Below are 16,052 nucleotides of genomic sequence, written 5' to 3' on the forward strand. Positions count from 1 at the left end.
AGACTGTATATAGGTGCATATTTGGGACAATCCAAATGATTAACAACTAAATTAGGAATAGAGAGAGTCCTAACCTTATTTATTCCTTCGGTAACAGCAATTTTAGATTATAAAGACTTTTGAATAAGCAAAAAGAATCCATGCAGCCTGCAGAGACATTAATTATAAGGAAGCAGCAATTTACATTATTTATAAGGAAGCTATTTACATTACTTAGCCCTGCCAGACACAATAGTTGCAGAGTTCCATTCTTTCAGTGGCATTTGTTCAGTGGCAAGAATAAAGCAAAGTGACAAGGGAGTAGAAAAGATATTCTAATAGCTGCATCTCATTACACGAAATATAACACCTCAAAAATGTTAAAAAATGTTTCAAATATGATTTAAACTGAACAAAATTGAAACTTCCATCTTAGCACGATGATGATTCAGAATACAGCAGCCATTTAAATATTCAGACAAGCCTTTAAAAACTACTGCAACTGAAGCATTGTCAACTTTGTATTTGCAAGGAGGAAAATGACTAAGATGCAATGCTATGACTAAGATTCATAATTCAAGCATCTGAATTTAATAAGTCACATTTTCTTTTACCAGTGACATTGAAATGTAAGTGCCTGCACTCTTAGTAAGATTGTTTGTGAGAGCAGACAGACCGGGGAAGGGGGGACCCCACTTCATCTGTTTATTTTTCTTTTCCTTCCTCCCCTCTGACCACTTTAATTTAATTTTATCCTGCAGTTTCTTTTTCATCAGTATAATAGGTAGTACTCAGAGGCAAATTACATCAGCTTTTGATCTAAAATAGACAAGTCTGTTATATGAGAACAAGGAGAAGATAGGGAGAGGAAGAATTTACCAAGCTGATTTTTTTAAAAAAATAAAAGATCTATTAATACTTTTTGTGAATATCCCTAGAATGAATTACTTCTTTAGGCTGAAATTCTCCAAGTTCTTAACATTTTTACTGCTCATTTAGAGAAAAGATAAAATCTTAATCAGAGAATGATTTGTATATCCTGAGTGGAGAATTGAACTCCTATAATGAGGTGACAAGTCACCTCACTGCCTGCCAAAAGGTTCTGGGTCCTAATTACCTGTCTTGAAGAGCAAAATCATCATCATTTTCCTTCAAAGAATATTAGAGTACAGTACACATGGCATATTAGGCCAGCCTCATAAATTAGCACAGGCCCACAGGGCCTGCAAGAAATTAGGTCAGACCTGAAAGAAATCAGGCTGTGGTCCAATAAGCTTCTTAATCTTAAGTGGGAAATTGGGCTCACAGGGTGTTAGGGCCATTATCTTTATTTATTTTTATGTGTGACAGAACCAGCAACACTTTTCATTGTTAGAGACCTATTTTTCTAAGACATCAAATACTTCTGTTTTTTCTCTTAGATAATTTTTGGCATTGTATATTTTATAAAGTTAGAAACTTATACCTTAAGTAAGCAAATAAATAAACTTACTGTATGCAGGGAAAAAAGAAATTCCCTTATCCCCAGATATTTTTCTTAAGGCCTATAGTTTCCCTATCAGAAGCAAGTTTCCTAAAATCTCTGTTTAAAATGCAAATGTATTTTGAGAGTTAACACTTCAGGCCACCAGTATGCATTAATGTCTGGCAGTTAATGTTGAATGAAATGCTTATTAATTTAGAATATAGTGATAATTAGAATAAGGATGAAATACCAGTGAAGAACTACAATGTAACCCTAATTGTTAGGCACAGCCATCATTTCCATAGTTACAGACCTCAAGGTACAAATAGAGGGAAGAGAATAGATCATTTGCATGTATTTAATTCTTTTCTATTTTATCGTATTTATTTATTTGAGAGAGAGAGCGCGGAAGAGCACAAGCCCCAGGAGCTGCAGAGGGAGAGGGAGAGGCAGGCTCCCCGTTGAGCTGGTAGCCCCATGTGGGGCTCTTTCCTAGGACCCTGGGATGACACCAGAGCCCAAGGCAGAGGCTTAACTGACTGATCCACCCAGGCGCCCCCTGCGCCCCCACCCCCACCCCCCCCCCCGCCCAGTGTACTTGATTCTTAAACTGGTTGTCAGATTTTCCTAATTTTAATTTTGATTTGATTTGGTAAGCTTTTTTTTTTTTTTTTTTTTTTTTGAAACTTAACTCATTTTGAGCACAGGCTTGGGAGTCAGAAGGTTGGGATCTGGTCCCTGATACTACAGTTTATTCTGACCTTGGTCAGGAAAGTTTGGTTTCTTAAACTGTGAAATGGAGATACTCATAATACCCTAGGTGGTAAAGGTGTTGTGATGAAATGAGATTGTTTCAAATGCTTAGAACAATGCCTGACACACACACATATTAATGATCATTATTATCATTAAATAGCCGAAATGGAAAACGAATATAGTCTGAATTTGTAATCGTAACTTTTTGCTTTTGCTATTCGCTGGCTTTCTGCACAAAACCTCTCTCTTCTCTCATACAGCAGTGCCGGTGAAGAGGGCAAACAAGCCGCCAGAGCGTGGTTTCTTTCCGGACCGAGTTCTTTCCCCTTTTGCCCTCTAGGGGCCGCTGTGTTTTCCCGAAAGCGCGCTGGAAGCCTGGTTGCCCGGTGACGGTCGCCAGACAACCGCGTGTCCACACACTTAAAGCCGGTCGGGGTCTCTTCAATATGGCGGCGCTAGACAGCTCCTCGACCTCTCCCGTCACCCTGTCTCCCACATCCTTGTCCCCAACGGGGCCGCCGCCGACCCCGCCCCCCACCTCGAACGCACTCTCGAAGTCGCCCCTGGAGTCGAAGGACAGCTCTCCGAGCCCAGTGCCGCGCTCCGCCTGCCTCGAGAACTCCTTGCCCCTTGCCGTGTTTTATGGGCCGCTGGACGCTAAAAACCCGCTCCTGGCCTCCTGCGAGAGGGAAATCCGGGAATTACTAGGCTTTATGAAGAGAAAGAAGGCGTTAGCGATCACGGGGCAACAGAAGCATGAATTCCACCGGCTTTGGTAAGCAGAGGCAGGGCGCTGGGGAGGGCGCCGGCCCGAGACGGGCAACTCTTGGGGCCTGAGGAGATGCCCTCCAGGATGCCCACGGTGATGCCAGAGCGGGGTCAGAGTTGCGGACCTGGAGATAAAAACAGAGTTTTGGAAGTGGAGACTCATCGCTCTTAACGATCCTCAATTCCCAGTAAATGGTACATCTTGGCTTCCTGCTCGGGTCAAAAGAAAAACACAGAAGTGTTTCCTAACTCACCATTCCTTCTGAGTGTTCCCCAGTCGCGACGCTACCCCATGCCGATAAATTTTTGACTCACTCAGGGGTTTCACAAGTTTCCATGTTGTGGGTAGAATTTTGTATATAAGGAAAAAGAGATAACTTTAAGGTAGCTTAGGTTCTTGAAAAAGTTAGTTCTTAATGCCGTGAACATGAGCACTTTAATTCCCTTTTATACTTTAATTCCTTTTTATATTGTTATTAGGGTCACAGTGTTTTTTGTTTTTTGTTTTTACTGATTTTGTACTCATTTTGCATATATGTTTGCCTTTTTGGGAGTTGTATCCCTACGTTACTACAAACTACCTGTTTTTAAGGTTCTTTCCTGATGATGTTACCATCTTTCTTTCGCAGTCAAAATACCTCGCAGAACAAACGGTTAAAAGTGTAGACAAATGTCAAAGAATACCAGCACAGTGAATAATTTCAACTTTTATTTCTCATTCATGCGTTTAATATGATGAAATAGTTTTAACGTACATTTGTTATTCATTAATGCATTTAACTATTTATTGAACACCTACTATATATATCAGGTACCATTCTAGGAACTAGGAAAATATGAAATTAATGGAAGATAGAACAATTTGTACTTCATGGAGCATATGTTTTTGGTTGCTACAGACAGCTACTAAACAAGTACAGAAATAATTTTACAGGGAAAGAAATGCTAGGGAGAATATTAGAGCAGAGTGTGGGGATAGAAGATATGGTATAGTGTTGAAATTTAAAATGGGGGGCCTGGGAGCATGGTTAGGTTAAGTCAGGAAAAGTGGCCTTTGAGAAAGATGAGAAGGAGCTATAGTAGCAACTGAGGAAGATTTCTTTTTCTTTTTCTTTCTTTCTTTTTTCTAAGATTTTATTTATTTATTTGACAGACAGAGATCACAAGTAGGCAGAGAGGCAGGCAGGCAGAGAGGGGGAAGCAGGCTCCCTGATAAGCAGAGAGCTGGATGCAGGGGTCATGACCAGAGCCGAAAGCAGAGGGTTAACCCACTGAACCACCCAGGTGCCCCTAATAAAGATTTCTGTAGGAAGAACTGGCCACAAGTGAAAAATGGCAAGTGTGAGGCTCCTGGGATAGGATTGAGACTGTGGGAAGAACGGGTTTCTGGTAGGAAAGAGGCAGATCAAGAGTTATAGTTTTCTTTTTTTAAAACATATTTTTTTATTTTTAAGTAATCTCTACACCCAATGTGGGGCTCAAACCCAGAATCCCAAGGTCAAGAGTCACATGCTCCTCTCACTGAGCCAGCCAGGCATCCTGGGGGTTTAGTTTTAGATATGTTAAGATTGAAATGTAATTCAGCACCCAGGCAGAACTATTACATAGGTAGTTGGTCACTTGGATCTGGAGGTACAGGAGATATACATTTGCAACTCATCAGCATATTATTGATATTTAAATCATGACACTCAGAATTGCTAAGGGGGTGTGTGTAGATGAAGAAAAGGAGAGGCCAAGGACTGAACTCCTGGGCATGCCAACATTGACAAGTAGAGGAGATAAGAAAGTGGCATGACTAAGAAGGAGTGGCTGGGAGGTAGGAGGAAAAGGGTAAGTGTGTCCTGTGATGGCAGTGGTAGAGAATTAGGTAGAGAAACTGTTTCCAATTAGGAAGGAATGATCTATTAACAGTGGCAAATCCTGCTGATGGGCCAGGTAGAATGAGAACCAAGAACTGACCAAGGAAAGTGCATTACTAAGCTATGTGTATTTATATTTAAAACACTTCTGCGCTTGTGCCTTAGATAGCATTTTATCTTCCCGTTTCCACCACCAGCCTTGTAGTTCAAACCACCAGATTGTGCTTTCCCCACAGCCTCTGGATTCTCAAATCTATCCTTCACTTTACAGTCAGGGTAACCTTTATAAATCAACCACCCACTCTCCTATCTCAAGACTTTCTATCGCATCCCATCGCTGTTAGAATAAATTTAAGACTCCTTCTGTCCTCCAGGGTCTGAGCATCTGGCCCTGGCTGCCTCTTCCATCTCAGCCCATCCCTCACTTCTCTCTCAGGACTTTCCAGGCAGACAGATACTATTTTTTTCATCCCAGGGACTTTGCTGCTGCCTTAGTCTGAAATGTTCTATCCTCAGCTTTTCAAATATCTGGCTCCTTTTCTTTCAGGTCTTAGCTCAGTTCTTACCTCTGTAGAGAGGCCTTTCCTATTTAATGCAGGTTCAAACACCCATTTATATTTTTTATTTATTTGTTTTCTTGCATATTATCCATTTCCCCCATTAGAATGGAAGCTCCCTGCTGACTTTGGATAATGCACCTCTTTTTCATTTTTCTATCTTTAGCAACTAGCTTGGTGGTTGGGATCGAGAGAACTAACTTCTTTCTTTCTTTGAAGATTTTTATTTCTGTATTTGAGAGAGAGAAAGAGACAGCATGAGCAGGGGATAGGAGGCAGAGAGAGATGGAAAAGCAGACTCCCCACAGGAAGCCTAATCTGGGGCTGGATCATGACCTGAGCCGAAGGCAACCGCTTAACTGACTGAGCCACCCAGGCTCCCCTAGAGTAAACTTTCAATGAGTATTTGGTATTGAAAGAATTCAAGGATTATTATCCTTGTGTTTCAATAATTGTTTATGTTATATATGGGAAAGTAGACCTGGGCCAGTTGGTCATTAGAGTATCTGTTTCTTCTTTAAAGAGACTGTAAGAGAATTACAAACCTTAATGATTGACATGGACCTTAGCAATCTAACCTCTCACAAAATTTAGATATTTATTTATTTGCACAACAACTTTTATTGAATGCCTACTTTGTGCCCAGCATTGCATTAGCCATAGGTTATATGGTCATGAAAAATAGGTAGGGAATCTGTGCTCATGGAGTTTATAAGCTTTCAGTGAGTCATTAAGTCAATATACAAACAGCAAGTGCAATGAGGGAAGAAGCTACTGAGCACTTACAGGTGCCAGGTATTGTACTAGGTGTTGGAGATCCAGCAGTGAACCAGACACAGATCCCTGCCTTCTTGGTGCTTATATTCGAGAGGAGGAGGTATGCAATAAACATATTAAATAAGTTCATTTTATGGTAACCTAGAAAGTGATAAATGCTAGGGAGAAAACTAAAGAGAGGCAGGGTTATGGAGTAGGAGATAGGAGACTGCAATTTTCAGTAATACGGTCAGAGTAGGTGACACCTGAGCAGAGGTTTCAAGAGAACACAGCATGGAGGTGAACGGTGAGGGAGGTGACATTAAGCTGAGATTAGAAGGGTATCAGGCAAGGAGAGAGGATAAACAGAGGGAATAAGCATGTGGGAAGATCTTGGCAGGAAAGAGCCAGAGACTTGGGAGGAATGTATGGAAGGCCATTCATTAAGCATAGCTTAGTGAGTGTGGGTGCAGGGCTATGAGGTGAGATTAGAGACATAGGTAGGGCTATGGAAGGTTTTAGAGGCCTTTTACAGAGTTTGCCTTTATTCCAAATGCAATGGGAAAAAACTGGATAGTTTTGGGCAAGGGATTAGCCTTATTTAATATTATATATATGTATTTATGTAATCTTGTCCAAATGGAATAAGAATGACAATGTGGAAGCCAGTTAAGAATACAAGAGGTAGGGGGCACCTGGGTGGCTCAGTGGGTTAAAGCCTTTGCCTTCGGCTCAGGTCATGATCCTGGGGTCCTGGGATTGAGCCCCACATTGGGCTCTCTACTCCGTGTGGGGAGCCTGTTTCCCCCTCTCTCTGCCTGCCTCTCTGTCTACTTATGATCTCTGTCAAATAAATAAATGAAATCTTAAAAAAAAAAAAGAATACAAGAGGTAGGATTTGCTTTTATAACATATTTGAGAGATCGTTATTTTTTAAAATCAAAATTTTTTTTATAACTGTGGGAACTTACATAAGCATAAAAATTTAAAATATAGTTTGATCATACTGGCAATGTTATTAAACTCAGAATTTGACAGATTTTTTTTTTAAAGGTATGCTTTTGTTATAACCACATGAGATTTAGATGTTGTTTATATAGTTAAGATTTTCTATTTTAGAGAATTCTAACTATCCAGTGGCAGCTATAATAAGTCAGCAATCCGAAGGGTATTAACATTCTCTTAAATGATGCACATTATATAGTGTTTGTTGTATTTTCTTGTTTAATCATTATGTAAGTCATTCCCAGTGAGCAGTCTTAACTTGAACTTAAAGTTCACTTAAAAAAATTTTGCTTATTATATAAGCTTGATTGATTTAACAAAGCTGGCATTTTTCTTTTATGAGTAATAAACATAGTCATCATTATCTCATCTTTAAGGTTTGAAAATATTAAGTCTTTCATCTACATAATTTAAGAATTCTAACAAGGCTTGCTGACTTCTTGGGATTCATTATATTTATTCTAATACTGTGACATTTCATGAAACAGAAATGAAAGTGAAAAGGTTAAAAAAAATGAAAAACCTAAACTAAAAAACCTTTTCCTTTTAAAATTTCTACGGCTATATTTACCATAACTTTTTTGGGCATGGTTATTTACTACTTGGCTATGTGTATATTTTCATTTCCCAAAATATTACTAATCAGTCAAAGAAGGCAAGAATATCCTTTCTCCCTACCCCTCCCTTGTAACTCAACATCATTTAATTATTTGAATGCATTAATTGACATGTTTCTGTTGAGGTTGTTCTGATAATATCCCAACATATACATCATAAGTACTAGAGCCATCTTCAGTCCCTAAGTTTTCATTCCTACCTGTATTAATCAATTTGGGCTATTAGTTTCTAATTAGTAATTATAAATTAGTCAGTTTGGGCTGCCATAACAAAACACCATAGTCTGGATGATTTAAACAACAGATACTTATTTTCTCATAGTTCTGGAGACTAGAAGGCCCAGATCAAGGACTTGCAGTGTCAGTTTCTGGTGATAGCACACTTACTGGCTTGCAGAAGAGCACTGGGGCTTCACATAGCTTTTCCTCTGACCAAGTACAAAGAGAGAGAGAGCAAACTATCTGGAATTTTTCTGAGATGGGCATTAATGCCATCAAAGTAGGGCCCCACCCTTATGACCTCATTTAACCTTAATTATTTCCTGAGAGTACCCTTTTCTGAATATAGCCACACTCAAATTCAACATAAGAATTTTGAGAGGACACACTCATTCAGTACATAATACTGTCCACATATAGAAATTTATGAGATAGGCTTGGACAACTGTTGAGCAGAAATTTGGATTTTTCGTAGAGGCATTTATAATTTCTGAGAGAGGGGAAAGGAGTAAATATTAACTAAATGAATGAACAAAATGAGCAGTGATCTGCTACCCTTTGAAACTAACTAGAAACTATTTTGAGAATATTGTATGTTTTATTTTTGTTTACTTGGTGGAAAGAAATAGAACCCTAAAGGACTGACTTGATAGTGAAATCCCTGGACTCTTTAAAGAAAAAAATAATATAAAAACAAGGAATTTTTTCCTAGTAATTTATGTATTCATTCATTTTTTTCAACAAATAATTATTGAGTACATATGTATACTAGATACTATTCTTGAGGTTGGGCAATGAATAACATAGTCAAAATCCTTGCCCTCAGATAGTTACATTCCAGAAGACAGGCAGGCACAGTAATATACTAGTTAAGATCGTGGATGAACTGGCCTCAATTTCATTAACTATATACCTGGGATACTGAGACTACCTATCTCAAGGTTGTTGTGGAAATGAAATGAAAACAAAATTGCATGGGGGCAAAAGACCCAGAATAGCCAATGCAATATTAGAGGAGAACAAATTTGGAAGACTGACTTCAAGAGTTCCTCTAAAGATACAGTAATCAAGACAGAGTGGTATCAGTGAAAGAATGAACACATACATCATTTGGACAGAACAGAGAGCCCAGAAACAGACCCACATAAATGTAATCAACTGATTTTGACAGAGGAGCAAAGATAATACAATGGAGCAAAGATAATCTTAACAAATGGTGCTGGGACAACTGGACATCCACATGCAAGAAATGAATCTCAGCACAGACCTTACACCCTTCACAAAATTTACCTCAAAATGGATCACAAATCTAAATGTAAAATTCTATGGAATTCCTAAAAGAGAACATAGGAGAAATCTAGATGTCTTTGGGTTTGATAATGATATTTTTGATGTAACATTGAAGCCATAGTCCATGAAAAAAGAGTTGATAAGCAGGACTTCATTAAAATAATAAATTTCTGCATTGTGAAAGACACCATCAAGAAAATGAAAAGACAGGGACGCCTGGGTGGCTCAGTTGGTTAAGCAGCTGCCTTTGGCTCAGGTCATGATCCCAGCGTCCTGGGATCGAGTCCCACATCGGGCTCCTTGCTGAGCGGGGAGCCTGCTTCTCCCTCTGCCTCTGCCTGCCATTCTGTCTGCCTGTGCTCGCTCTCTCCCCCTCTCTCTCTCTGATAAATAAATAAAATCTTTAAAAAAAATAAATTAAAAAAAAAAAAAGAAAATGAAAAGACAAGCCACAGACTGAAGAAAATATTTGCCAAAGACATATCTGATAAAGGGCCATTATCCAAAATATACAAAGAACTCTTAAAACTCAACAATAAGAAAACAAACAACTTGATTTTAAAAATGGATCAGAGAACTTAAAGCTCATCAAAGAAGATAATACAAGTGGCAAATAAACATATGAAAAGATGGTCCCCAAAAATATATCATTAGGAAAATGAAAATTAAAACAATGAGATACCATTATACACCTATTAGAATGGCCAAAATCCAGAGCACCAACATCACCAATGAAGGGAGGATGTGGAACAACAGGGACTCCCCATTCATTGCTGGTGGGATACAAAATGCTACAGCCAATTTAGGAAGACAGTTTGGTGGTTTCTTAAAAAACCAGGCATACCCTTTTTTTTTTTAAAGAGTTTTATTTGTTTTTTTTAAGATTTTATTTTTTTATCTGTCAGAGAGAGTGCGAGCCAGCGCACAAGCAGGGGGAGTGGCAGGCAGAGGGAGAAGCAGGCTCCCTGATGAGTAGGGAGCCTGATGTGGGACTCCAGCCCAAGACCCTGGGATCATGGCCTGAACTGAAAGCAGGCGCTTGCTTAATTGACTGAGCCACCCAGGCATCCCAACTAAGCATACTCTTACCATACAATCCAGCAATCATGCATTTTGGTATTTATCTGAAGGAGTTGAAAACTTACGTCCATACAAAAATCTGCACATGGATGTTGATAGCAGCTTTACTTTAGTTGCCACAACTTGAAACAAACAAGATACCCTTCAGTAAGTGAATGGATAAATAAAATGTGATTTATCTAGACAAGGAAATATTACTCAGCATTAAGAATAAAGGAGCTATCAAGCCATGAAAAAACATGGAGGAATGTTAAATTCATATTACTAAGTGAAAAGAGCCAGTTTGAAAAGGCTACATGCTATATGATTCTAACTATATCGCATTTTGAAAAAGGCAAAATTATGGGGATAATAAAACCCCAGTGGTTGCCTGGGGTTAAGGGAGAGATTGGGATGCATAGGCAGAACACAGAAGATTTTTAGAGCAGTGAAACTACTCCCTGTGATAACATAATGATGGATTCCCATCATTATACATTTTTCCAGACCCACTTGGTATGTAACACTAAGAGTAAACCCTAAATTAAACTAGATACTGGGTGATAATGATGTGTCAATGTAGGTTCATGAGTTGTAACAAATAAACCGCTCTGGTGGGGAATGATTGTTGATAAGGGTGGGGTGGGGTGGGGCTGGGCATTTGGGTGGGGCATGCAGTATGTGGGGAATCTCCATACCCTTTGCTCAATTTTCTGTGAACCTAAAATTACTCTAAAAAGTAAGATCTGTTTTAAAAATTGCATATAAAGAGTTTTGATCAGGGGTGCCTGGGTGGCTTAGTTAATATCTGCCTTTGGCTCAGGTCATGGTCCCTGGGTCCTGGGATTGAGCAAGGCTCCCCGCTCATGGGGGAATGACTGGGGGAGTCTGCTTTTCCCTCTCCCTCTGCCCCTCCCCTTGCTTGTGCTCTCCTGTTCACACCCTCTCTCAAATGAATAAATAAAATCTTAAAAAGATAGTTTTGGTCAGTGTTTGGCATAAAGGAAGCAATAATTTTCACTATATTTAGTAATAATTAGCCATTGACAGTAAGGCACATTGGAAAGACAGCACAAAGTAAGTTTTTAGGGATTGTTTGCTAATTAACTGAGGTTTCTTGCTGACTTTGAAGATATAATTTTATTTTATGATTCTTACAGCGCCACCTCTTTGTTTAATATCTGGACCAAATATGCCCCCCGGCTGCCAGCTGCTTATTACAATGAAAAGCTTCTGAAGGTTGGAGATAGCCTTTGTGAAATGAAAGTAAGTGCCTCTGGAGTAAAAAGGGCCTAAATGAAACTTTCTTGGCTAATTATTATTATTTGGTTTGACACCATTCCTATTTTACGTGATTTGATTTTTTTCCTAAGAAAAATATGAACGAATATTATAAATTTTAATGAGGCACAGTAATCAAAAGAGTGTTTATTTTTTAATTTTGTAGTTGAGATTCTCCAGAGGTGAGAGATTCCTGAACAGATAGACAACTGGCTGGGGTCGGGCAGGCGCACAGCCCCTGGTTAACATAGGGTGTGGTAGGTGCCCAACAGGAAATGCTGAGTCATCATGTTCCTACCTCATACAAAGGAGACCAGACACCACTTCCTGTTGTTTTTCACATGGCTGACCTTGCCCAGTGACAACTTTCATGGGTTCCTGGCCTTGCTGCTTTGTTGTCTGGTTCCCAGCACCCTGTTTTAATTACTTTCAACTTCTTAATGTTTTGCTATATGTAATTAGAGCAGACATTCCTTACATGCCCTGTTTCTTGCTTAGTATTGTATTCCGAACTGAGCTTGTGCCCAATTTCTAGATAACAGTGCCCAGGTCTGATTGCTGTGGACTTGTAGATTTGCTTTAGTAAGACTACACCATAGCTGGGTTTTCAGTTAATGATAATGTAAGTTTTTCCTTTAAGCTCTGGCATAGGCCCAAATTAGTCCAAGTTAAATATGAATGTTTGACACATCTAGAATCCTTGGAAAGAGTTTTTTTTTAATCCAAAGGGTTTTTAGGCCATTTTCAATGTTTTCTTGATTTACAGTTTTTCAGCTTCATTTTCCTCCTCCATTTCTATTTTCTGGACTTGAATTTATTTTTCTTTTCTTTTTTTTTAGTGGGGAGAGGTTTGAGAGGCAAGTTTACCAAATGGAGGATGAGCTGTGGAGGAAATTTCAAATGTAGATGTTCTATTGTCTGCTGCCAAAATTAGAGCATCAGCTTAGCTTCATGTAATTGGACCGTAGTTCTTAGAAATTTAAAAATAAAAACTACAGATTAAAAAAAAGTTTCTCTATAGGAAAACTATTGAAAACAAAAAAAACTCTTGGACAAGATCCACCTTGTGAGTTATATTCATGTGAAGTGGAATAACTGTTTTGACAAGTATTAGAAGAGTGTCCTCTCTGTTTTTATACTTCTCAGTATAGGAGGCGGGTGATACACAGCACAGTTGGGTGGTGTTTGTGGAGTATTCAGGTGGGTGGAGCGGATATTGGTGGAGGGAGGAGGGAAGAACATGTTAGAAATTGATAAAGCAAGTTCATGCCGGGTAGTGGCTAAAGATTCAGAATATTTCAGATAGAAAGGCCCAGATAGGATATTTTAAAATTTACTTAAAGGAACAAAGAAAACATTTTAAATCTACTTTTCATTGGTGAGGAAGTGGGTTGATAGAGGTATTTAGAATCCTGAAAATGAACTAGAGTTGTTTCTTGGTTCTAGAATCTCTTTAGTTTTATTTAATTCCAGTTAAGTTCGCTTTGTTGGAACAGTCTTGTTTTGAACCTAGATGTAAATTCATTGTATGAACCAAGTTAGAAAGGAAAAGATTCAGACTCCATTAGTGAAAACTAACAAAAAAGTCAATAGAAACAGAAACAAAAGTTTGACTGTGGATGCCTCCCAAGGGCCTGGATAACCCTATAGGCAGCAGACGCGGAGAGTAGTTGCTTTCCCTGGAGACAGTTGTAGGGGAGGAAGCTGTCGAAGGGGTGCAGTTGACTCATATCCGCAGCCCTGCTCGCTCGCCTCCCCTGTCCTGAAGCTCCAGGTCAGCTGTGCCCTGTGTGCTGCAGAGATGAGGCCTGATTTTGAAATGGAAACATAACCACGAATTAGGACTAATAGGAGTCCTAACTAACAATAGCTCAGGCTTTTTTAGTTTGTCCTGATGCAGCTTCCGAGACTGATGACAGATAAAAGAGAGCCTTCCCTATCCTCTCCCTTCCTGCCTTCGTTCTTTCTCTCTCTCCTTCCTTCCTCCTCTTCTCCCTCCTTTTCTTTTCTCCTTCCCTTCCTCCCTTCCTCTCCCCTCTCTCCCCCTTTCTTTCTTTTTTCGAACTGAGGAGGTATCGGAGAAGCAAGGCTGGCTATGCAACTCATCTGCCTCTCTCGAGTAGGTGGATTACTATGACATGGTGATGATGAATTTTTTGGATTTTGAGTATATATAGGTATTACCACACACACCCTGGTGAATATTCTCATTATTATGTCATCATTATTCACACCCTGGTGGATATTCTCGTCCTTGAGGTCGTGATGGTCTCGTCTCACAATAGGCTTATTGGGAGGAGGATTAATGCAATAATGCACATGAAGCACCCAGTGCAGTGTCTTCACATAATATGTGTTTAGAGATGCTAGTGATAATGGTAGTTACGATGTAATGGTGTTACTAAAAGAGTGTTACAGTAATAATCAACATTGATACTATTAAGAATAATTTGAATATTACCAAATTTTAATAATGATAAGCAAAGTCATACTTTGAAACTTTCATCAAGTCCTCTTTTATTTCAGGAATACAAACTGGCACTTTTACAGTGCTATGGAAGGTATCTTCAACAGTTCACTATCAACTTTGATGAGAATAAAGCAGATGTGAATCAGTTCAAAACTGCTTTTTTCCCAAAAGGCTTTGGAGATAAGACTGCCGCACATACAGTAAGATGAAAGCAGTAGCTGTTTTAGCTACAATTTATGATTAGCCGTGCAACGTATTCTTCAGTTGACAGCTTCTAAATGTCTTTCATTTGCTTAGCATGGCATTTGCTTGTGTGCTCTAAGTTGCTTAATGTTTTCAGTGATGGATAAGAAAATGCACTTAATAAACTTAGGAAAGATGTTTTGGAGATTGTGTCATAATAAGCACTCATTCCTCCAGCAGACATCTATTATTGTTATGATAACTAATATTTGTAGAGTGCTTTTAGTTTATGAAATGCTTTGGAAAATATATCTGATCCTCAATAACTTTATGAGCTAGAAACTGTTGTTACCCTTATTTTACAAAAGAGAGAAAGAAACCTGATGGTACAGTTAGTTAACTAGTGGCTCAGAGAATCAAGCATAGATCTTTTAATACAAAAGAAATGGGATGCATTATTTCTAATACACCAGTATTATTATTATGTTAATTGCTACCATTCATTCACTGGTCGAGGGGTTGTGAGCGGTTGTCAGGAGCTATCTTCTTCAGTAAGCATTATATGAGCGGTCTTCTTGTAGCTTCATTACAATCCTAGAAGGCGGATATGGTCATGCCTCTTTTATGGATGAGGAAACAGAGGCTAAGAACCCTAGCCCCTTAAAGCAATGGGCAATGTTGGTGTTTGAACCCTAATCAGTCTGATTCCAAAGCAATGTTATTCCAAACTTAGTGACTATTCAAGCCTTCGGAAACAGCATATGGTTTACTAGCAGAAGATCCCAAGGCCTGTTTGGGGCACATTGAGTGGTTCAGTTTGGCTGTACCATAAGTACATGAATCAGAATACTGGGCAATATAAATTGGCATCCCATTGGGAAGAGTACTGAATGAAAAGCTTAGGAGTTTAGACTTTTAAGTCCCCTCCTATGCCACCCTGGTCCATGGCCCCATCTTTTTTTCTCGTACTGTTACATGTTTCTGCTTCCACCCAGCCTCTCTGGCTTAGTACGAGTGCACTGTGAGCTCCTTCTGGAAAGCTTGTCTCCGAGATATCTGTGTGGCTCATCCATCCCTTCCCTCAGGTCTCTTGCACTTCATGCTTTATTTTTCTTTATACTACTTATTATTACCATATACATTTTTATTTGTTTATGTTTTTATTGCCTGTCTCCCCTTCTAGAATATGAGCTTTGTGAAGACAGGCACTGCTCTAGTCTCTAACCTCTAGTGCCTAGAACAGTGAATCAGTTCCAAACTGCCTTTTTGCCAAAAGTCTTTGGAGACCAAACTGCTGCACATACAGTAGGATGAAAGCAGTAGCTATTTTAGCTACAATTTATTGTTAGCTGTGCAATGTATTCCTTAGTTGACAGCTTCTAAATGTCTTTCATTTGCTTAGCATGGCATTTGCTTGTGTGCTCTAAGTTGCTTAATAAATGTTTTCAGTGATGGATAAGAAAATGCACTTAATAAACTTTGGAAAGATGTTTTGGAGATTGTGTCACAATGATCATGTAATAGATATAATAGCATATAATAGATGCTCAATAAAGCTTTATTAAATGAATGAATAAATACTACACTGAATAGTTTAGAAGGACAAAGACTAGAGGCAGATGGTAAAGTAATGAAGCCAACATAGAAGTATGCCAAAAGCACCCTTGTGAATGGCATGAAAATCTGTGAATAATTTGGTTTTTTAGAGGTTGTGGCACACTGTGTTTCTCAATAAATATCTATAAAATAAGTGGGTAAGAGAACAAATGGATTGAAAATGTAGTC

General features: G+C 38.9%; 1 protein-coding gene across 2 annotated transcripts in view; it reads left to right on the forward strand.

Moving 5' to 3' along the window:
• The first annotated feature begins 2,634 nt into the window (after positions 1-2,634).
• Positions 2,635-16,052, forward strand: part of CFAP54 (cilia and flagella associated protein 54) — a 316,944-nt gene continuing 303,526 nt past the window's right edge. For both annotated transcript variants that reach the window (XM_059186580.1, XM_059186581.1), the window contains exons 1-3: positions 2,635-2,975; positions 11,494-11,599; positions 14,141-14,284. In XM_059186580.1, coding sequence (XP_059042563.1) covers positions 2,647-2,975; positions 11,494-11,599; positions 14,141-14,284 — 579 coding nt within the window. In that variant the 5' untranslated portion in view covers positions 2,635-2,646. The remainder of the gene's footprint in view (positions 2,976-11,493; positions 11,600-14,140; positions 14,285-16,052) is intronic.

Source organism: Mustela lutreola, chromosome 8 (assembly GCF_030435805.1).
Source record: "Mustela lutreola isolate mMusLut2 chromosome 8, mMusLut2.pri, whole genome shotgun sequence".
NCBI classification, from domain to species: Eukaryota; Metazoa; Chordata; class Mammalia; order Carnivora; family Mustelidae; genus Mustela; species Mustela lutreola.